At 36.1% G+C, this 24,697-nt stretch overlaps 1 protein-coding gene across 1 annotated transcript in view; it reads left to right on the forward strand.

The window, feature by feature from the left end:
- Homer1 (homer scaffold protein 1) overlaps positions 1-24,697 on the forward strand; it is a 101,256-nt gene that overhangs the window by 17,299 nt on the left and 59,260 nt on the right. The window contains exons 2-4 of the mRNA XM_070031203.1: positions 15,884-16,040; positions 18,180-18,311; positions 20,254-20,346. Of these exons, the coding sequence (XP_069887304.1) occupies positions 15,884-16,040; positions 18,180-18,311; positions 20,254-20,346 (382 nt within the window). The remainder of the gene's footprint in view (positions 1-15,883; positions 16,041-18,179; positions 18,312-20,253; positions 20,347-24,697) is intronic.

The following is a 24,697-nucleotide window of genomic DNA, read 5'->3' on the forward strand; positions in this document are numbered from 1 at the left end:
GAAGGAGATGCAGTATTTATAATATAGTAAGCAGGTTCAACCTCACTGAGAAGGTAACATTTGAGCAAAGAGCTGGAGGAGACAAAGATGATGGGTAGATATGAGGCAAGAAGGCACTTCAGGTAAAGGCTGTGGTCTGGGATATGCCTGGCATATCTCAGAAGCATCAAGTAGGCCATTGTGGCTGGAACAAAAGAAAGACAAGAGGTATATGAGGTCCGAGAGGGACCAGGGGTTATATTCTGTAGCTGTTCTCCCTCCTGGCAACACATGACAATTGCTTTGGAAGTTTTTAAAAAACACTGATGCTGGGCTGTCCTATCTAGACCACTGATTGGGTGAATGGAGGCTGGTTTATAATGTGCAGCCAGAGCTGGGAAACACTAATAAAAGGTCACTAGGCCACATGTGAAAACACTATGAAAATATCAAAGAATTCACTGATTTAAGTTTTATTATTTTTAAACAAGTATGAGGAAAATTTGTAGTCATATAGAAAAGTATCTACACCCTCCTCACCACTTCAGCAGCCATCTAAAAATTGCAGCATTTGCTTTATTATTCTCCCTACACTCCTTTTTAAACCAGAATGTTTTAATGATAGCTTGGTTTTTAAAAGGATCATTCTGGTGTCTGTTGAGAGAGGGAAGGCAGGGCAAGGGGCCAAAGTAAGTATCTGTATAGAACAGCCACTATACTGTCATCATTTATGAACTATTTGCATTTATAATTTTGAACATTTTATGTCACTGAATACTCTAAACTTGTTTTTTTTATGGATGTATACTATTTTGTTAAATGGTTGCACCATAATTTATATGATCTTACTTTATTGGACATGTTAATTTATAGGCTTTAGTTATTTTTGGTGATATATCTCTTTAGACATATCTTTGCTTATGTTTAGAATTCTTAAGTCAAGTTACTGGAATAGAATTTCTGTGTCAAAAGATATGCACAGAAATTTAAAGGCTTTTAAAATACATTGTCAGAGTGTTTTCCAGGAAGACTTTACTAATTTATACTCCCACAGACTGTTTCTGAAAGTGTCACGTTTCCTTAAACTTTGACTAATATTGAATTTTGCCAGAAATTTTTTTAAAAAATCCTGTTTTGACAGGTTGAAAAAATAATTCATGGTTTTAATTTGAAGTTCTTTGATTTCAAGTGAGGCAGAATTCCATTTTCAAAATAACTATTCGTATAATTTGCTAGTTGTGTGACTTGAAGTTACTTAGGACTTCTGCTTCACAGGATTTTCATGAACATTAAAGAATTTTGATGGTCTAAGTTTTTAAACTTTTTGACTTTGATCCACAGTGTAAAAAAATTAAATTATATCACACACTTTTAAATGTGTAGCCAAGAGTTTCATGAAATTGGAGTGACACTCATGCCCTTGTCACATGTGATACACTTAGATGTTTTATATTCATGTTAATTTTTTTCTTCTTTTTGTTGGTTATAGGCCTCAAGCTCAGAGCCTGGGCACTGTCCTCTTTGTACTCAAAGCTAGTAGTACCTTAGCACTTGAGCCACAGCCCCTACTTCTGGTTTTTGAGTGAAGATAAAGAGTCTCATGGGGACTTTTCTCCTGGGCTGACTTCAATCCAGGATCTTCCTATCTCAGCCTCCTGGGTAGTCAGGGTTATAAGTGTGAGCTGCCACCAGTGCCTGGTCATTAATTTTGGGGGGGGGGGCAGTCCTGGGCCTTAAACTCAGGACCTTGGCACTGTTCCTGAGCTATTTTTTGCTCAAGGCTAGCACTCTATCACTTGAGCCACAGCACCACTTCTGGCTTTTTCTGTATGTGGTACTGAAGAATCGAATGCAAGGTTTCATGCATGCTAGGCAAGCACTCTACCACTAAGCCACATTCCCAGCCCTTGTGAGTATATTGTCTTCTTTATGTCTGGTGTGTGTGTGTGTGTGTGTGTGTGTGTGTGTGTGTGTGTGTGTGTGTGTGTGTGTGTGTGTGTGTGTGTGTGTGTGTGTGTGTGTGTGTGTGTGTGTGTGTGTGTGTGTGTGTGTGTGTGTGTGTGTGTGTGTGTGTGTGTGTGTCCCCTCCCCGCATCCCCCTGGGGCTTGGGCCCTGTCCCTGTACTACTTTTGCTCAAGGCGAGTGCTCTACCATATGAGCCATAGCACTACTCCGTGTTAATTTTTTCTATGCTCTTATTCACCATTCAATTGATTACAGCCCTCTGGCTTGAAAAGCACTGTTCTAAATTATGTTGTAGCAAGGTACTTGCGGTGGCTCACACCTGTAATGCTAGCTCCTCAAGAAGCTGAGATCTAAGGATTGCGGTTCAAAGCCAGCCCAGGCAGGAAAGTCCATGAACTCTTATCTCCAAATAACCACCAGAAAGCCAGAATTGTGCTTCAGCCTTCAGCTGAAGATCTCTGGGACAACGCCCAGGCCCAGAGTTCAATAAATAAATCGTTATGTTTTATCTTGTTAGTCCACTTTTATCTTCAGTGATTACCTCTATCAAGTACCTCAGAAGTCATCCTCTCTTTTTATCTAATAAAATTTACTTTTAGAGAAACCGAACAAAAGGCCTCCAGAGTAACACTACATTCATGTATCAAACATTAAATAACTTCACAAAATCAGAAAATATATTTGTTTGAGCTTCTATTATGTTTTATTGATGGAATAATTAGTACCATTGTGAAATAGATACATGTTTGAGTCAAAACACTGCATTATTACAGGAATTGTAGTGCAGACTCCCAAATTGGGACACATGTGGAAAAAGAATTTTGTTTATAATTGATATTAATTAGAGAAGTTGACAAAATTTAACTCACATTTAGTAATATATATATATTTTTAAAATTTTTATTTTATTTTTTTTTTCGGTCGTGGGTCCTGAACTCGGCCTGGGCACTGTCCCTCAGCTCTTCAGCTCAAGGCTAGCGCTCTACCATTTGAGTCACAGTGCCACTTCTGGCTTTTTCTGCTTATGCGGAATCAAACCCAGAGCCTCATGCATGCAAGGCAAGCACTCTACCACTGAGCCACCTTCCCAGCCCATATTTAGTAATTTTTAATACAACTTTTTCCAACAGAAAAGAATTTGAAAGTTAGATAATTGAGGATGTATGACTACTGTACATAAAATACCCAGATGTTGTTCATTGTTAGATATCCAAATGACTTTGAGGACCACTCAGAAGTAGCTCTTAGAAGTAGTGTGAAGAGAGAAAACTTGATAGGATGAAAGTAAGTCTTTAAGTACTGAGGATGTTGGAATTAAAATGCATTGAGGGACATAAAATGGAGTGATGTTTACTATTAAAAAGCCATTCAGGAGTTTACCTAATTGACAATATAATTGTGCTATTACTCTTGATCTCCAATTTAAGATTAAGTATGTTTTATTTAAGTTGTTAGTTGATGCTGGACTAAAACATTTTAATGACTAAGTTAAAAGTTTAAGGCATTTACTATTCTTTACTGTTTCTAATTATCTACTTCATAGAAAAATTTAGACAAATGTCAGTATTTTGGCCTATACAAATTAAATTTTATATGGAATAACCTTGTTACTTTTGGGAAAGAAAAATAAATAATTCTATATCTGTACTATAATGATGTAATGTCATCAAATTGAGCAAAAAGAAGCACCTCAGTTGTGCTGTAGTGGGTATTGCCTTTATTTAATTCATTTTTAATATTTACTGATTAATATTAGATATATGAGATGTTCTCATACATATGATTTGAGAGCTGAATTGTAGATCTAGCTTTTTATTATCTGGACTAAAATAAGATTTTAAACAAGTTCACAAGTGAATGCAGAAAACCACTGGTCTCAGAGAGCTCAGAAATACTTGAGAAGTTGCTTAGCCTTCAAAGCTAAGCAAGGAATGCCATTTTATGCCCATTAAATTGACACAAATTAAAGATGTTAATTGGACATTTACAAGTGAAGGTAGAATATAATACTAATAAGAGTATAAATTGGTATACATGCTAGGAAGAACAGTTTAGATATATGCTTTGGGTGGATATGATCAAGAATTCTGCTTCTAGTGTATTTCTTACCATATGTGCATACAGAAACATTGTGTGCAAAAATGAGAGCAAACTGTAAGGAAAATGGCTGCATACAGTAGCCATTGTCTAGTCCAGCATTCTCCATTAAGAATATAATGTGAACAACATGTAATTTTATTTGTTTTATAGTTCACAAAGGATGAAATCAAGGACTGAGGTTGTGACTCAAATGGCAGACCACCTGCCTAGGAAGCATGAAGCTCCAAGATCAAACCTCCATCTCACTAAAAACAGGGATAAAATTAATTTTAATATATCTGATGTATATTAAAGATATATTATCTTTCAAATGTGAGATATTTTCAAAATTGAGATGTTTTCCATTCTCTTTTTCTACTGTCTTTGAAAAAAATATATAGCATTTCAAACATCTCAATTAAGATGTTAAATTTTTATCCTAAGTACTTGATCCAAATTTAAGTTTCATGAAGTTAACTGTTGGAGAAAGAAGAAAGAAAATTGAATATCAGATAGTTTAATTCATTTTCTTAATCATACTAGTCATATTTCAAATGCTCAGTAGTGTGGTTAGAGGCTTTCAGATATGATAGGGAGGTTCTAATTATAGCATGTCCTCTTACATGGTAGTTAAAGTAAATTGCCTATACATGTGGAAAATAAAATGTGACCAATTGTTCAAATATTTAGTGTTAATTAGAACCAGAAAAATTGTATCAGTTTGAAATATGCAAAATAATTTAGAGAATAAACAAGTTTGCAGGTGTTAATATTTTGCCATGGTACTTACATATCTTTTGTTTTAATTCTGTATATTTAAAATATTTACACATTCATATAAAATGTCTATTGTTTAGTGTGTAGTAGCAGGCATAAAAGAAGAGAATTTTGTTTCTTAAAGGTGATTTTAGAACTTAACAGGAAGTGGCTTTGTAGCTAAAGTAGTAAAGTACTTCAGTCCCTGGTTCAGATCCCAATACTGCCAAAAGAAGGGGAGAGCTAGGGAGAAGAACAAACTTAAATGGCTCCCCCTTCCCCCCATCCCCCCATCCCCCAGTTGTGGGGCCTGAACTCTGGGCCTGGGTGCTGCCCCTCAGCTCTTCAGCCCCACTTCCAACTTTTTGTTTATGTGGTGCTGAGGAATCGAACCCAGGGCCTCATGCATGCAAGGCCCTCTACCACTGAGCCACCTTCCCAGCCCTTAAATGACCTTTTAATGTTTTATTCTTTTTTGAAGTGTTTTTTTTTTTTAAACTAGATGTCTGTTGGGAATCATTTTAGGTTTTTAGTAATATGGCACCTATAATAACAGGAATTACACTCTAGTCATTACAAGACTATTTTCATTAGATTTCCTTAGTGTATACTGTCAATTCTCTGAATTAGCTTTATTTATTGAAAATCACAGGGGAAGAGAAAAATAGTCTTATAAAATTGAAAATAGTATACTAATTTTAAATGTACTTATAAAGCTGTTATTTTAAATGTAATATGTATCAGGCATAGTTCCTTTAATATTTAAAAATAACCTAGTATTTTAAATAGGTCTCTAAAATGTAGAGACAATGTCACTTGGCTATTATTTAATAAATAACAAACCCAGATTTTTGACATTGAATGGGCGTGCTTGCTCTTTACTCTGAATATTACCATATTCCTTAATCATTGTGTGCGTGTGCATGTGTGTGCATGCACGCACGCATGTACACACCAGTACTAAGACTGAAACTCAGAGACTGAGCTCTTGCTTATTCACTTTTTTTACACTTAAAGGCTGGTACTGGTACTCTATCACTACAAAATATAAACAGTAATGCTACTGTTTAAGTATATTTTAGTTAATAATCAAAATTTCCAACTGTACAGTGTCATTTGATATCTACTGGAATATGCAAATTTAATTAAATACTTCATGTTATGAACGTATTTCTGATGCAGTGATTTAGACAAAAAATCTGTTATTTGAATATGTATTTTAAATCAGCTAAAGGACCAGAGAAGTCAGATAGTATAATTTAAAAAAAAATCTTTTTGGAATGGGGCTGGGAAGGTGGCTCAGTGGTGGAGTGCTTGCCTTGCATGCATGAGGTCCTGGGTTCAATTCCTCAGTACCATATAAGCAGAAAAAGCCAGAAAAGTGGCACTGTGGCTCAAGTGGTAGAGTGCTAGTCTTGAGCTGAAGAGCTCAGGGATAGTGCCCAGGCCCAGAGTTCAGGCCCCACGACTGACCAAAAAAACCCAAAACTTTCGGGAAGACATTTTTTAGTTAGTATTACATTTTTTACTCAAGGCTGGTGCTCTATCACTTGAACCACATCTCTGTTTCGTTGGTGTCACATTTTAAGTCTGTTCACCTTTCTTAGCAATATCACTTTAAAAATTTGTATTCGTTATATATAGTAACTTGATCAATATAAAAAACCTGGACCTGCTATGTTTTTTGTTCATCACTAGATGGAGTTCTTGCTGTATAACATGTATTGGATAGGCATCAATACTGTAATTTTGGCTTTCCTCAAACTTATATATTTAAAGAATATTCTCTAGATGAGCAATCAGCTGTTAAATACATACCATGGTAATAGGAATATACAGTTATAATGTGCTTTTTTTTCTTTTTGTCAATGCATATTAATTTTACAAAGGGATTTCATTATAGTATTTCCATATATGGCATACATACTAGGTTCTTTGATCAAATTCACCCCCTTTATAATTACTTATTGTCTCCCTCTGTCTTTTTAAACAAAATGGGTTTTATTGTTCTCTTTTACACAGTATGCAATCTTTAACAGCATTAAAAAACTTTTTTGTTAAGTTTTGTAGGGGGTATATATGTGTGTGCATGTCCTCATGCAAGAAAGAGGAATTAGGTGGAAGGGGCAGTGAGATTGATTGATAACAGATTCTTGGTAAGCAATTAATATTAACTTACTCAGCCAGTTCTTTTTCAAAAATTCGAATGATTAAGCTCCTTCTGATCTGTGAAGGTATGCTGTATGGTTAGAGTAGCACTGAAACCAAATTCTTCAGACATTACCAATGAAGTTAAATGACCATTGGGTAAATGGTCTGTGTACTCCTTGACTTATCCTTACTGTTGTCCTCAATTTTAGCCTTGTCCAGCTTTTCTTACCACTTTACACTCTAAAAAAAACCCAAGCCAGCTGGGAAAGTGGCTCAGTGGTAGAGTGGTTGCCTTGCATGCATGAGGCCCTGGGTTCAATTCCTCAGCACCACATTTTTATCTTTTCTATGAATAATAGAAGCACTTTTCCTAAAAGTAGGCACTTTATGGTTTTTCAGTAGTGTTTAAAAATGTTCCCTATAGCATTCTTTCTTCAGTTTTTTTCAGAGTTTAATTTTTCCATAGTACCAGTTATAAAGATAATTTTAGTACCTATACAAGATTGAAAAGTTAAATAGTTAAATGATTATGAAAAAAAGTAGTAGTCCCTTATCCCATAAAATGCTGTCATTCATCTCTGTCCCTGTAGGAAACTGCTTTTAAAGATCCCTGTTCTTAGTTTTTTCAGTTGTTGTTTTGGTGTGGCTGACAAACTCTTTCACTGCTCATTTTTGGTTAGAAGCTTTGAAGATTAAATATTTGTAGAAGAAAGTCAACAGATAGTGAAGTGTCACAATTTCCATATTCTTGTTTCTATTTCTTCTCCCACTCATCTCAGTGCAGTTAAAAAAAATAATTTTCTTTATTAGCTCTACAATTTTAAGTGGGATCCCTAAAGTCCATTTATGGATACTGTGGAATTATTAGGAAGTTAAGGAAGAACCATCAGTCAAGAGTTCTCAAGGACTACATTAATGTTTTATTGGAGGTAAGGGATGTGATTGCGAAGTTCATTATATATAAATCTCTTCAATTGTCATTTGTATAATCTTTATAATGATAACTGTTTCTACTGGGAAGCTTATTTTATTACAATACAGTCTAGAGGTAGACTGATTCATAAGTTCAGAGACATATCAAGGAACCAGGTTTTTCCATTTACTTTTTTTTTTCTTTTTGAAATTAGACTTCATGATTTTATTGACTTCAAAACAAAAGTTAGAGCTTAAAACAGGATCATGTGCCTCATTCTGTTTTTATCTTCTTCCAGATCAGAATGTTTGCATCTCTTAATAGCCAACAAGATGTCCAAACGGCTTTAACACAGCCCGCCAGTATAATCTTGGTAGTTTCAGCTTCTTTTCTGGGAGTTTGGCTTAGCCTTTTCTGTAACCGCTGTGCTTCCTGTCACAATACTGCTTTCCCTGGGCACATAGAATCTTTGCCCTTCTTGTACTTTGTTATTTTGTGAGGTTTATGTTTGACACACATTTTTACAAAAAGCCTAGTGGATTTTTGGAAAGTTAACTATGATTGTGAGGGGCTTATCAGCAGACATCTATTCTTAACTAAGAATGTTGGCTTTGTTCTCGGGTATATTCCTATTACGGTGCTACAATGGCCTCATCAAGTCTGAGTGTCATGTGCAAACATTATTTATGAGAACACCCTTTCTTATATGAGTGGTTATCTCTTCATGAGTGACCTTAAAAGCTTCCAGAAAACTTTCTGCAGTTACTTCATCGACCAAAATTGCTTCAAAGATCCATTTCTAAGCTAGCATCTGGTAAGAATGGGATTGACATGATTATTTTAAGTGTAGAGAAGGGTATAGTGTTTGAGGTTTGTTAGATAGGAGCAGGAAGCATAATTGATGGATAGTCTGCCAACAGTGTTTGCAACAATCAAACTCTCAGTGGAAAGTATTACCAACATCGTTTCTAAGACTTCTGCCATGTTACTTTCTTTTGAAAAATGAAATAAAATGGGAAACTTAATTGAAACCATAACCTTTCTATCTCCTTTGCTGGAGTATCTGTTTGTACTTACATATGGAAAAAGAACATTTGTTTATTTATTTTTTTATTGTGAAAATACTGTACAGAGGGGTTACAATTACATGGGCAAGATAATGAGTACATTTCTTATCAAGCATTGTATCCTCCTCCGAAAAAGAACATTTGTAAACTAAGCTTTAAATGTAAACTAGGAAATGTATCATTTCTTTTCTCTTGAGTTTGATTGTATTTATTGGGCCTATAACTTTGTATTTCCTCAGAACAAAGATGCAATACTGTGAGTAATCACACAGTATTCTCAAATACTGTGTGACATATAGTGATTTCAAACAATGTTATCACTGATTTTTTTCTTTAATGAAACATATTCAAATGACAAATATTAACTTTTTGCTTTTTTTTCCTGTAGAACTTACATAAATTTCTCAGCAAATACTCATTTCACTTATTTTTTTGGCTACTCTCTTCCTCATTACACTGATGCTTCAGAGCTAAATATAGTAATTTTTAAAAAAATACTTATTCATTGATTTTTGGTACTTGGGCTTTCCATAGTTACTTGGCCTTTTCACTCTTGGCTGTTCCTTTATTAATTGAGCCACACTCTACTTACAGCTTTTTTTCTGGATAATTGGTGATGTAGTTTTTTGGATTTATCTGCCTGAGCTGACGTCTGACTAAGATTCTCAAATCTCAGCCTTTTGAGTAGCTAGTTTATAAGCATGTGACACTTTCATCTGGTTTAAATACCGTAATTTGTTATGTAATGTCACATGAGTTTAAATAAGCCCCACTTTTTTTTTGTTTTTGTTTTTTTGGGTCCGGTCGTGGGGTCTGAACTCTGGGCCTGGGCACTGTCCCTCAGCTTTTCAGCTCAAGGCTAGCGCTCTACCACTTGAGCCACAGTGCCAACTTCTGGCTTTTTTCTTTTTGCTTATGTGGTGCAGAGGAATCGAACCCTGGGCCGCAGGCAGGCAAGGCAAGCGCTCTTACCACTGAGCCACCTTCCCAGCCCCAATAATAATAATAATAATAATAATAATAATAATAATAAAGCCTCACTTTTAAAACAAGATTCTGATATTACTAATTTTTTCCTCAGTTACCTTATACTTAACATTCTTCCAGTTTTAGACCCTGTCATTATATAGTACTAAGACAGAATTTTAGCCCAGGATGAAGCCTTATTATTTTTTTTATAACAGTTTTGAGGAATTGCTTAAGGAACTAACAGGAAAGTAATCTAACAAGCTTTTCATATATCCATGTAGTAGTTAAAAGTGCTTATTATTCTGATTGTAGATACTAAGACATTACCATATAAGTGATTCCGTAGTATCTGTGTAGTTTTTCTACACTAATCTAAAGCATTTTATGCCAAACCTATTCACTAGTAAAATTTGAGTTTTAGATTACTGTTTATTTTCTTAGTAAAGTTAAATTTTTAACAAATATTTAAGAAATAATGAAACTATTACCAATTTTAAGGCCTAATTTTGAGCTGTCATATATATTTTCTAGTGATCATTACTAACTAAATATAATTAGTGATATCAGTAATAATGATAGAATTTCATAACCAACTATCAGTGAGGTAGTATGTATCTTGAACTTATCTTTGTGTCTCCTAATTACTGTAATAAATCTAAATTTTATGAGCTGTTAATGTGTGTTTCATGGAAAAGGGTTCTGAGGCCAAATAATTTCCCCTAGACTGAATGATTCAGGCTAAATGTATTTCTATTGTAGAATTTCTTAGACCCTTCACTACTATAATGTATATTTTACATATTTCAAACTTATTTAAATATACAGCACATTTCTCAGACTATTGTTCCGTAGTATTTGATCCGGTTAGTATGAGTGTGAAATAATATAAAGAAAATAGTGTTTCTAATCTTTATAATTGTTAGCCATTGTATTAAAAAAGATATTAACCAGAATACTTGGACATCTGGGACAATCAGTTTCAAGTTCATTTCGCAGTTTTGTTTTTTCAGATTTCAGTTATGCCTTCTCTGCTACTTCTTAATTAGTTAATTAATTTTTTCTTGGTCATGGGGCTTGAACACTGGGCCTGACTGTCCCTCAGCTCTTCAGCTCAAGACAAGCACTCTTATCACTTGAGCCATAGCACCACTTCCATTTTCTGGTGGCTTATTGTAGATAAGAGTCTCATGGACTTCCCTGCTGGGCTGGCTTTCAACTATGATCCTCAGCTCTTACCCTCCTGAGTAGCTAGGATTACAGGCGTGAGCCACCAGCGCCCAGCTTTCTTAAAAGTTTTATTTTCCCCTAAATGACATTTATTAACATGTGTAGTATTGCTTTTCTCATCTGATCCTTTAATCTTCTTCTTTCTGCTTCTCTTCCTGCATACTGGCACTGTGATCTTTTCAGTCAATCCCAGACTAAAAATCTAGAAGATTCAGATTCCTTCTTCATTAGGATCCTAATCAGGATTTCCCTACTTTGGCCCAGACTCTTGGGCTGAATAATTCTTGGTTGTAAGAAGCTATCTGTCCTGCATTGTATGTGTTCAGCAACAAAAGTGGCTGCTTCCTACTACATGCCAATCTTTTGGGGTTTTTCTCCTTCCCCTAATAATCCAAATTAGGTCATTGTGTATACTAGGCAAACACAGCGTTGTCTTATTTAATTTCAAACTGCAAGACTATTTCCTATTTATAATTTCAGTCAATTCCAGTGCATACCCTCATGAACTGGCTTCTTTATTTCTTCACTCCAGTCTCATTCAAAGGCACTCATACTTATTAATGTTCCTCATGAATACAATAGTGTACTGTGCTCTCTTCTCACTGTGCCATAATTTGTTTCAAACTTTCTCTAAGCATCAGTTTCTCCCTCATACTACTCAATATTCCTCAGTTTCTTATTTTCAGATAATTGTTCATGATGGGGAGCGTATTTTATTTTAAATACGTCTGTCTTCTCTCACTTTTAAAGGACAGGCATTGTCCCTGGTCTCTTCTCTTTTCTCTTTACTTTTCGTGAGAAGGACAGCAGTTTGGGAACCCAGAGCCTAACACATACTAGGCAAATGCTAGATTGCATCCCCAGCCTCCATCTTGGAATTCAATAAAAGGTTGGCTGATTCATTAGTATGTACTTTCAGATGCATTACACTGTCATTGTAGGAATTTTCTTCCTTATATTAGTGAAAATTATTTCCCTGGTATTTATCATCCAGACTTGGATAGGTTGGCATTTGATCTCAGAAAAATCTTGAAATATAACTCTTTAAGAAGCCAGCTGTTCATAGGAGATTTTGGGAAAAAAAAAAAAACTGTGTACTTAAGATATATTGAAATGTTGTCTCCTTATAACTAAAAGACTTTTTAAAATTCAGAACAAAATTAAATTGTAAGGATATGGAGAGCTTTTTTATTTTTATTTTATTTTTGTCAGTTGTGGGGCTTGAACTCTGGGCCTGGCCACTGTCCCTCAGCTCTTCAGCTCAAGGTGAGCGCTCTACCACTTGAGCCACAGCGCCACTTGTGGTTTTCTGGTGATTTATTGGAAATAAGAGTCTCACAGGCTTTCCTACCCGGGCTGGCTTTGAACCTTGATCCTCAGATCTCTACCTCCTGAGTAGCTAGGATTACAGGCGTGAGCCACTAGCACCCAGCTGGAGAGCTTTTACTGGACTGAAAACCTTGCATTTTCATTGAGTGTGGATTTGTTTAATTGGTTATAGAGAGCTTGAAAATCATTGTGTTTTTTATCTATTAGAACACAGTCCTACAATCCTTAACCTGCACTACACATGAAACAAAAACAAAAAATAATTCAAGCTGGATGCTGGTGGCTCACACCTGTAATCCTAGCTTTTTTGAGATCTGAGGATTGCAAGTTTGAAGCCAGCTCTGGCAGGAAAGTCTATGAGACTCTGATCTCCAGTAAACCAGCAGAAGACCAGAAGTGGCACTGTGGCTTAAAGTGGTAGAACACTAGCCTTGAGCAAAAGAGCTCAGGGACAGCACCCAGGCCCTGAGTTCAAGCCCTACAACTGACAGAAGAAAAAAAATCAAGTCACTAAAGAATAAGGCCCTGTCTTCTTTCCTCATATTCTTTAATAGAGTTATATGTTATTACTTAGAACTAGCCATGATTAGTTTGATAAGCTACATTTTTACCAGGAACTTTAAAAGGTGGAAAAAGTTACACAGCTTTTAGAAGATAACTCAAGTTGTAACAGAACCTTCCTTCAAGTCAAGAATTGAGAATGGGGGGGGAGAGGAAAGAATAAGACTTTACAAATCAGAATTCTTCACTCTGCACGATGTCTTGTAGATTAGTAATTCTTTGTTAAATGAATCCATATATAATAGCAGTTAAGCAAGAAGGAATAGCTTTCTGTTTCATTTTTTAAGGAATGGCAAAAAAATTATCAATTATTTTCAGAAGAAATTCTATATAGGGAAAATTAAGACCTATATGTAATTCCAGGACTCAGCACTCACAGCACTCAGGAGGATGGCAGATGGCAGATTCAGTCAGGATGTATGTAGCAAGACCCTGTTTGGAAAGAAGGAGAAAAAGGAGAATGGAAAGCAGAGAAAGGAGGAAAGAGTGAGGGAGGGAAGGAAGAAGGAAGGTAAGGGGAGGAAAAGGAGGGAATGAGTCGTCAGAAAGGAATAAAGGAAAAATAAAGGTTGTATTGGACATTCCCAGAGAAAACTGGGAGATAGGTTACTTATAGGAAAAGTACTTCCCTTTCACATCAAGCACACTTAGGTAAAATGGACACAGAAGACCTGTGATACCCAGCTACTTAGTATTATCAACCTGATGAGCCATTTTGCCAACAGCCCAGATTTGCTTTGACTTTTTATCATTTTTTTGTTTTGTATGTTACTGTTTTTCTTCAATATTTTAATAAAAAAGTATTTGATATTATTGAAGTGAAAAAAGGTGAATTCATTTAATTTCCAACATTTAATATTACCAGTTAAAATGTTCTTTTGTACTTTTAATTGCTTCAGAAAAGAAAGTATATATAGTATATTAACCATAAATATTTTGAGTAAGCTGTCTGTTAGCAGAATAATCTAGGGATATTTGGTGGGGGGTGGGGTGCCAGTACTTGGGCTTGAATTTAGGGCCTCATACTCTCAGCCTTTTCACTCACAGCTGGCACTGCCATTTGAGCAACACCTGCAGTCTGACATTTTGCTGGTTAATTGAAGATAGAGTCTGGAGAACTTTACTGCCCAGCCTGGCTTTGAATCAAGTGCCTCAGATATAAATCTTCTGAGTGGCTAGAATTACAGGTTTGAGCTGCCAGTTCCTGGCTTATAAATGGTAAAATAAGCCACCAGTGCCTAGTTTTAAATAGGTAAAATCTGTTAAGCATGCGATGGTCAAATAGAAGATACTTTTTTTTTCAGTACTGTGGTTTGAGCTTGGGTCTTGCACTGCTGGACAAGGACTCCACAACCTGAACCATACTTCCAGCTCTTTTTGCACTCATTATTTTTGAGATAGAATCTTAATCTGGCCTAGACCCTGACTCCTTATATTTATGCTAGGATGACAAGTTTGAGCCATCACACCCGTTTGTTGTTTATAAATTTTTATTGGTAGATATGGGATCTTGTGATCTGTTTTGTGTAGGCTGACTGCAAACTGCAATTCTTCTGATCTCAGCCTTCCAAGTAGCTAGAATTACAGGTATGAATCTCCAGTGCAAGGCTGTACTACTTTTTCTGAACTTATACTTCCTAATAACAGGTAGATCTGAGCCAGGCAAAACTTTTTTAAAGTTATCTATTATTATTATTCTTCACAGTAGAATTATGATCTGTGAAGGCACCAGGAACACTGAATTAGCAAACACTGAACAATTGTTTCTAGGAAAAGTACAGTTGACTGCAAGCCTCTATTCCCAGCATTTTTGTAAACTAGCAGTACATAACATTGTTTTATTTCTCCCTCTTTCTCTCTCTCCTCCCCACTTTCCTTTATCCCTTCCTCCTTTCCTTATCTCTTCTATTTTTGGGGGGAGGTTGTTTTTGAAATATAATCTCACTATTAGTACAGACCAGCCTTAAACTTGCTGTTTGGCCGAAGCTGTCTCAAATTTGCCATCCTCCTGTCCCATCTTCTCAGAGCCTGAGATAATAGTATGGGGCACTACAACTAGATTTTGTGTTTTTCTGTTTATGTATTGTTACTGAATTAACATTAAACTCATGGCCATCAGTAATACATGCCTGAGTGAAGCTTATCTAACATATGTTTTCTCCACAAGGCATATATAGCTTTGCTGTACCTAGAAACAGACAGCTTAGTTAGGAACATTTCAGCACTATGTTGAACACCTTCTTAAACAGTGAAAATACCAACAATGCAAAAAAGGACACTTGTTTATATAGTATGAATGATGAAGAAAGAAGGTAGAATGTTGTCTCGATTAAATTCAGATGGAAGCATATCAGATGGCTCACATCTTTCCGCTGATCTGGCTATCTTTAATAGTAAAAATATGCTGTATTAGCTTTGGAGTTGCAGGTAAATTTTATTTGGTGAAATTGTGTATGTAGAATATGAATAACAAGGATGGACTATAATTTTTTTTCTGGTCCTGGGGCTTGAACTCAGGGCCTTCGCTCAGTCCCTGAGCTTCTCTGTGCTCAAGGCTAGTACTCTACTACTTGAGCCACAATACCGCTTCCAGCTTTTTCTGAGTAGTTTATTGGAGATAAGAGTTTCACGGACTTTTCTGGCTGCTGGTTTTGAACTGTGATCAGCTAGGATTACAGGCACAAGACGCCAGCACCCTGCTCTATAATTGTTTTAAAGAAGCTTATAACTGAATACTTAATATTTACATTAGAAATAAAATTTCTCCTGATTTGGGGTATATGGGAGTTGTTAGCTATGCAGAGTCATTCCTTTAATTCATGTTGTTTTGTTGAATGAAATAAAATACGCTGCTTTCAGTTTGCCATTTTCTTTTCTGTCCTGCAGGGAGCAACCTATCTTCAGCACTAGAGCTCATGTCTTCCAGATTGACCCAAACACAAAGAAGAATTGGGTACCCACCAGCAAGCACGCAGTTACTGTGTCTTATTTTTATGATAGCACAAGAAATGTGTATAGGATAATCAGTTTAGATGGCTCAAAGGTAAGTTACATTTACTTTATATAATCTTGATGTTTTGCTACATACTGTTTAGCATTTCTGTTTTATTCTGGTTCATCTTCACTAAAATATTTGAAACTTATTTTTTATGGTGCTAGAGTTTGATTCAGAGCCATGTGCTTGCTAAGCTGGTGCTCTATTACTTGAATCACATCACCATACCTCCAGCTCTTTATTGCACTAATTATGTTTACAGTAGGGACTCAGTTCCCACCTGGGTGTATGCATGAACCTGATTAGTTTATTTTAGGTTTCCCATGATTGCTAGAATAACAGTCATGTGCCATCGCATCCAGCTTTTCTCACTTAGATGGAGTATCATGGACTTTTGCCTACGCTGATGATTAAGAAGGGGCTCTTGGGCTGGGAAGGTGGCTCAGTGGTAGAGCGCTTGCCTTGCATGCATGAGGCCCTGGGTTCGATTCCTCAGCACCACATAAGCAAAAGAAAAAAGCCGGAAGTGGCGCTGTGGCTCAAGTGATACAGCACTAGCCTTGAGCTGAAGAGCTGAGGGACAGCGCCCAGGCCCAGAGTTCAGGCCCCACAACCGGACCCCAAAAATAAATAAATAAATAAAAAAGAAGGTGCTCTCATATAACAATAGACAGCACATCTACTTTCTGTCCAAGAAAGGAGAAAGCCAGTTTTGTTTTATTGTCTTTAATAAGGCAGGTATCCATGTAGCTATTCATCCGTACCTGCATAGCTCATAAGTATTTTATATTTACACTGTGTGTATGATAAATTTATTCTATGTTTGACTTTTCATTCCACTTTTAATAGCTCACCAAATGGCTGTTTATGGATTTGATAGCATGCATTTTTTTCAGTTTTTTAATTTAAATTTTATTGTAAAGGTGATATACAGAGGTATTATAGTTACGTAAGTACGGTAACGAGTACATTTCTTTTGAACAGTGTTACCCACTCCCTCATTTTCTCTCACTTCCCCCGACTCCCCTCCTTGCAAGTTGTAAAGGTCATTTCCAACCTAGTTGCTAATGAGTACCACTGTTGAATTGATACACCCTTTGTCCCCACCTTTTCTGTGATTCCCCTTCAGTTCCCCAAATCAGATAAACACATACAGGACAAAGGATAGAGAAATCAAAAACAGTGACCGGGAATAAACAAAAGGAAAAAAAAGAAAGAAAAAAGAAATAACTGCAAACAGTGCCACTTTTAAAAAAAACAAAACCTCTTGTTTCCATTTCTTGGAGTTCATTTTGATAAACATCATTTTATATGGTCATATTGACATAGCTATTGAGCCATTGTGATCCTCTTCTATGTTCTCAGATGCATGCTTTTTTTTTTTAACTTTTTTATTACTGTTGGAATTACATTTTAGTTTTAATTTTGGAGAGCATTAAAATGACTTTGGTACTGGCAGAGCAATGAATTAAGATGTTGTAATAGTTGAAATCTATCTTCATGATCTCCCAAGTTAATATTTAATAACATGTTAAAGTACTATTTTTAAGAAATTATGTGTTAAATAGAAGTGATACTGTCATGAATTGTACTACTTTATATAAGAAAAGAAGTTAAAGCTTATATTTAGTAAGTTTTGTCCCCTGTAGTAAAGGAAAAACTGAAAGACTTTTCAGTATCATGATATATTTCAGGTAAGTCAACCTTAGGAAAACTTCTTTTCTTATGGATATAGAAAACCAGCATCACTTTTTCTATTGATTTTTCTATTCAGTTTTGAAAGATTTTTTTTGTAATGTGGGATCTTTCTGTTAAATATGCAAACACTGTTGTGACTGAGGTCTATTTGCTTCTAGTGAATGTCATTAAAATTCAATAAACAATGACCTTAAACATTCATGGGGAAGAAACTGACCATGCTAAAAATGCTTTGATGTTTTCTAGATTATAGAAAAACTTTGAAATATAAGATATTGAATTTTTAGTGGAAAGAATTTCATTGTATTTATAGTTGCTAGTTACTGTATTTTCCATTGTCATTTATGCCAGAAACTACTTCTACACTTACCTTAATACATTAAAGATTGTTTTTCAGTGATCCTAAATTTTTAGAACTAAATAGTTCTGTGCTTAAATGCTTGTTTGGTAATTTTGGCCTGGTTACACATACTTGTTTTTATTTTTCAGGCAATAATAAATAGTACCATCACCCCAAACATGACATTTACTAAAACATCTCAGAAGTTTGGCCAGTGGGCCGATAGCCGGGCAAATACTGTCTATGGATTGGGATTCTCCTCTGAGCACCATCTTTCAAAAGTAAGTTAAATCATAATATCTGTAAAATCTTCATCTTTAATTCTGACATATTGAATATATAACAGCAAACAGGTTATAAAATACTTGGGAAATTGGTTAATATTCTCAGAATAGCAGTAGTGACTTCAGAGCAAGAAGCAAGAGATCATTAGATTCCTCTGTCTCTTAGAAATAGTATACATTAAAAATAGTCATCATAGCAGGCGCCTGTGGCTCATACCTGTAATCTTAGCTAGTCAGGAGGCTTAAATCTGAGAATCACAGTTGAAAGCCAGCCTAGGCAGAAAATTTTTTGAAACTCTTTCCTTCAATTAAACACCAAAATAGGTGGAAGTAGAACTATGGCTAAGTGATGGTAGAGTAGTAGCCTTGAGCACAAAAGGTCAGGTACAGCTTTCTAGCCCTGTGGTCAAGCCCCAGGACTAGCACCCCCAAAAAAAGGTTAGCATTTATTAAGAAGGGCTTTTGTGTTTTATTATCTGTATGACAAGATATAAAAGTTGGGACTTACCCTTTCAGAAGGGGTTTTGCTCAGAGATTTAACACCTCTCAGTTAGGCATTGTCTTCAAGATAGGAAAGTATATCAAGCTCTTCTGAATTATGAAACATGAACCTAAGGCCTGACATAGTGGCACACACACCTGTAATCTTATCTATTCTGGAGGCAGAAATGAGGATGATATGATTCAAGGCTAACTGACAAAAAGTAAGACATCTCAAACATGTTGGCTCATGTTTGCAGTCCCAGCTATTTGGGAGGCATAGGTAAGAGGATCTTGCTCTGAAGATGACTGCTGCCCAATAATGCATGAGACTTTATCTGAAATTAAAGCAAAGAAGGTCTTGGGCATGGCTAATGTGGTAGAATTTCTGCTTAGCAAGTGCAGAGCCTTTAGTGCAGAGCCCTTGGATCAAATTCCAGTAACTTCCTGCCACAAATCCCTCTGAATCTAATAGTGACACAGATTTCAGCTTCCTTTTCCATCCCACCACCCACCCCCTAGTTCTAGGGCTTAAACTTCGGGCTTGAGTGCTGTCCCTGAGCTTCAGTTTGCTCAAGGCTAGCCCTCTATCACTTAAGCCACAGCTCCCCTTCTGGCTTTTTCTGAGATTAACTGGAGATAAGAGTTTCATGGACTTTCCTGCCTGGTCTGGTTTTGAACTGTGATCCTCAGACCTCAACCTCCTGTGTAGTTAGGATTACAGCATGAGCCACTGGCACTCAACTAGATTTCAGCTTTTTGATATGAAAGTAGGCACATATAAATTAGTATATTAGGGAAAATGGTATTTTATCTGGATTTAGAGTCTCAACTCTGATGCAATACAAAGTGAGAGCCAATAAACAGGGTGAGGAATTTTATTCCTGTGTTTTTCTAAGAATTAGCATTTCATGAGCAATATTTTGTCTTCAAATTATCAGTCCTAAAGACCTTGTAAAGTATTTCACACTTTTCTGGTGCTAAACATTACTGTTTAGAAATCTTTGGGAATAAATTTTTATTTTTGTCATTGATAATAGTACATTTGTAATACTGATACTTTGGTAATAACAAATTATTTCCTTAGTACTCTGATGTTAATAAGTAGATACCTAAATTCAGTTTTCTTAGTAATAAAGAAAACATAGTATGCTATCTTTATTGATTCTACTTCCCACCCTCTGCCCACATTGGTCTTACATAATTTCTGAACAACAGAGGTATATAAATACAATGGTTAATAGTGAATTCCAACTTATTTATATTTATAATACTTTTATAAAATTGATTTTGAGTGCTTTATGTATAATAATTATTTGATGATAAGCTTCTTTTTCTGTCATATTACAAGTTATTGCTTTGGAGGCTGTACTGCTTGTGTAAGAAAATGAAAGCAAACTAAGGTAAAAATGATCGCTGTGGCTTATTTTGTTAATGTAGATAGTCTTTATACATTCAGTTTGCAGAAAAGTTTCAGGAATTTAAAGAAGCTGCTCGACTAGCAAAGGAGAAATCACAAGAAAAGATGGAACTTACCAGTACACCTTCACAGGTAAAGATTTCATTTCTGTTTCTGTTTATGTGACTTGTTAGTTTCAGTTATCCTTTATGCTAGAGTTACTTTGGGAAAAGTTTACAAAGTTGACATAGAAATACACTCTCTGATCTCTTTTGGTAGTTTTTTTTCTGTACATATCATTGTAAGAATATTTAAAAATTCAAGTTATTAATGAAAACTTAGATCAATCTACATAAAACTTAAAAGCAAAGTACCCAAAGATGATATAGATTGGCCTGTGCTTTTATTTCATTTTCTTTTTCATAGATGGTGGTGGTCAGACAAATTAGGACATGAAAGGAACCACAATAGAGGTTCAGAAAAAATACAAGATATAGGATATGGAAACTAGGCATGATATACCATGTAGAGTCCCTTGGGAAAGCCTCAGGGATGGTCAGGCAGAAAGCAGGGGCAAAGGGAAAACCAAGGTAGAGCTTTTTGTGGGTTTTCCATGGAAAACTCTTTAGAATTAGCTATCAATAGCATCAAGTCACCTGGCATCTGGCCCTAGGATTATTAAGGTAAAGGAATAGTGTCTCTGAGGTATGAAGGCCAGATAGAGGAAGATGTGGCTTTGAGCTAGTAATTTGATATCAAATGGGATACTTCCTGCAGGGTCTTTGGTTCCTCTAAGGCTTGAAATCAGGAGGGTTGAGTTCCAGGCCGTCCTGAGCAAAAAAGTAATGTGACCCCCTCTATCTCAATAGAAAACGTTGGGTATAGGGCACACACTTGTCATTCCAGCTACAACAGGAAGTATAAATAGAAAGATTGTGGGCCAGACTAATCCAGACAAAAAAAATGAAGCCCTTTCTCAGAAATAGTTAATACCAACTGAGCACTGCTGGCTCATGCCTACAATCTTAGCTAATCAAGAGGCTGAGATCTGAGAATCATGGTTTGAACAGACTGTGCAGGAAAGTCTGTGAGACTCTCTATCTCCAATTTACCACCAAAAAACCAGAAGTGGAGGTGTGGCATTAAGTGGGTAGAGAGCTAGAATTGAGCAGAAAGGTTCAGGAACAATATCTAGGCCCTGAATGAAAGCCCTATTACCAGAATGCCTGGCTTAAATGAGTAGAGTGCCTACTTAGGAAGTATGAAGCCCTGAGTTAGTAATTCTGTTTCTACAGGAAGATGAAACAACACATTAAGTAAGAGAAAGTTGAAGAACACTAATTATAGTGCATTAAAGCTTGCCATTGTTTCTTTCTCTTTATCATAACATATTTTTTAATTAGTTGTATACTATCACCTGTTGTTTGGATACCTACTCCTCTTGCATGGAATGCTTGTCTGTAAGCCTTTACTTTTGCCAGAGGGATAAATATCAAAGATACTTATATTTGGGAAATGCTGTGAAAAATTAAAAAAAAATAGGGAAGTGTAAAATCAAAGTCATCAGCATTTGAGACCCAAAATAGGCATACTTTTATCTTTCAAAATATTTTACCTGATTAGTCATGTGTCTAAGCCAGAGAGTGTAGTCAAAAAGGTATTTCTTTCATTTCTTTCCTACTCTTCTTTCTTGTAATGTTTCTGTTTCACTTGAAGTACATTACCCTAGGCCAACTTCTAGCCTACTCACCTAAAATTGGGGGCTTAATTCACTATTGAGTTAATTCTCTGCCTGAAAAGTAGGCTGTTACTTAGGAATTGGGCAGAAAGAAGAATAAACAGAATAATGAGTTACTGTTTAGGTGAAATAATCAAGAGTAATAGATACTAAATCGGTCATAGTTAACACATTAGTTAAGAGTACTTTGGGTCTTCAGAATGGAGGTGTAGCTCAATGGTGGAGTACTTGCCTACCATATTATCAGGCCCTGGTACCCTAGCATCAAAAAGAAAAAAGTATAAATTTACAAGTCGGATAAATTTAGACAAATCCTTTTTCTGTTGCTGTAGGATCTTGGGAAAGTTGTTTTACCCAAATATGTATATATATATTGGTAGCCTTAGCATAACATTTACTTTATAGAATGGTTTAGAAGAATGAGTATTTAATAATGTAGGCTATAGAAATTGGAGGATTTGGGCTGGGAAGGTGGCTCAGTGGTAGAGTGCTTGCCTTGCATGATGAGGCCCTGGGTTCAATTCCTCAGCACCACATAAGCAAAAAGAAAAAAGCTGGAAGTGGCGCCGTGGCTCAAGTGGTAGAGTGCTAGCCTTGAGCTGAAGAGCTGAGGGACAGCACGCAGGCCCAGAGTTCAGGCCCCACGACCGGACCTCCCCCCCCCCCCCCAGAAAAAAAAGAAATTGGATGATTTTAATCTTGTATCTAACCTTTATTAATTTTAAGAAATTAAGACAGAGTACTCCTGTTTTGTCCACAAAATGGGAAAAATACATTCTGACTAGGGTTATTGGAAGAGTTCAGTGAGGGTTGGGAAGTATTTAGCATGTAGTAATTGCTCAATAAATGTAAATATCTGTGGCTGATGTTGTGATTATAATGGTGAAGCTACTGATATAAAGCCTTTAAATGGTAGCTGGCACATAAGAATTACATAATACAATTTAGATGCCTTAATTGTATACATGTTGCCTCAATTCTGTAGAAGGCTTGTAAAACACACATTATTGAGTCCCTCCCCCACTATATTACTTAGTAAAGCTGAGATGGGGCTCAGGTTGTTTGCATTTCTAACTCCTGAGATGCTGATGCTGTTTGGACTATGCTTTTAGAAGCAGTATGTAGACATTTTGCCTCCGTAAAGGTTTGAGTAGAAAGAAGCCAGGCATTTAGAGCAAAGTTCCATTTCACCGTTCTTAGACTTTTGGAGGGATGTGTATAGAAAATTAAATCTAGAATGAGCCTGACCAAGTAGCACAATAGCTTATAGTCAAGAGATTGCATCCAGTTTAGGTAAGGTTGAAGAACATGTATGTGTAAAGGAGTGGGATGGATTGGGAGAACAGGAGGTTGTACAGCATAAACTATCTTGTTGGAATTAAAACCAGTAATCCATTTATCAGATGTCAGTTAATGTGAGAAGTTTCTTAGGAAAGAATTTGTGCTTTTATAATTTATAAATTAAAACTCAGTAATACAGTGCCTTATTTTTCACTAATACTTTGATTATGATCTATTGTCTAGAATCCTACCATATCTTTTTCTTTTTTACTTTTTCTTTTTTAGTATAGTGTTATTGGGATTAGAGCTCAGGGCCTTGAGCTTTTTTTTTTTAATTTTTATTTTTTTGTGAACACACTGTACAGAGGGGTTACAATTACATGGGCAGGTTAATGCGTACATTTCTTATCAAGCATTGCAGCCTCCTCCTTTGTTTACAGGGCCTTGAGCTTTTTTTTTTTTTTTTGGGTCCGGTCGTGGGGGCCTGAACTCTGGGCCTGGGCACTGTCCCTCAGCTCTTCAGCTCAAGGCTAGCACTCTACAACTTGAGCCACAGCTCCACTTCCAGCTTTTTTTTCTTTTTGCTTATGTGGTGCTGAGGAATCGAACCCAGGGCCTTGAGCATGCAAGGCAAGCGCTCTACCACTGAGCCACCTTCCCAGCCCAGGGCCTTGAGCTTTTGAGCAGACATTTTACTACTTGAGCCATGTTCCCCAACCCCTGCCCTCCACCTTTTCTTCCTTATATAAACTATACTGGTAGTGAATTTCCTCCCAATTCCCAGAGGCTTGCTCCCTGCAGTCTTTACATTAAAAAAAAAACAAAAAACGTAAGTGTGATATTAGATTTCTATGTCATTTTTCTGCTATATAGTGGTACTTATGATATATAATAATACAGAGTAAATTACATATGCCTAATTCAGTTGTGGGGTATATTTTAATTTTTAGCCATTTACCTTCACTGTTTCATTTGGTTTTCATTAAGATAATCATTCTGGTTTATATTCATACTTTATTAATTTATAAAATAGTCATTATATGAATATAATTGATATAAATAGGTTAGGGACAAGTATTAAGCATTTAATGAAAATGGTGGGTGAAAAATACATAAGAAGAATGAAGAATAACCCACTAACCTTGTGCATCATCAGTCAATACCCTTTACCATAGAGAAGGCAGAACATTGCTAATGCAGAAAGAGATTTTTCCCCCCATAGTTCTGATGCTTTGAAGATGGTAGGCTAGTGTTCTACTTCTGAGCTATATCTGTAGCCCTATAAAAACTATTTTGACTCCACCTAAAAGTAACAAGTTGTGCCACTGGAGCTGAGGATGGGCCAAGGGGAGAAGGGCAGAAGAATGAAAAAGGAAGGGGGCAGAATGCAGGCAAGAATTCCTTGTATATACTACAGAATTGATAAATATAAGGGAAGGAGTAAGAGTGAAGATGTTGAAGTAGTGACAGAGATTAAGATGCATT

The sequence above is a fragment of the Dipodomys merriami genome, unplaced genomic scaffold (assembly GCF_024711535.1).
Source record: "Dipodomys merriami isolate MVZ:Mamm:240054 unplaced genomic scaffold, mDipMer1.0.p SCAF_20, whole genome shotgun sequence".
In the NCBI taxonomy this organism is placed as follows: domain Eukaryota; kingdom Metazoa; phylum Chordata; class Mammalia; order Rodentia; family Heteromyidae; genus Dipodomys; species Dipodomys merriami.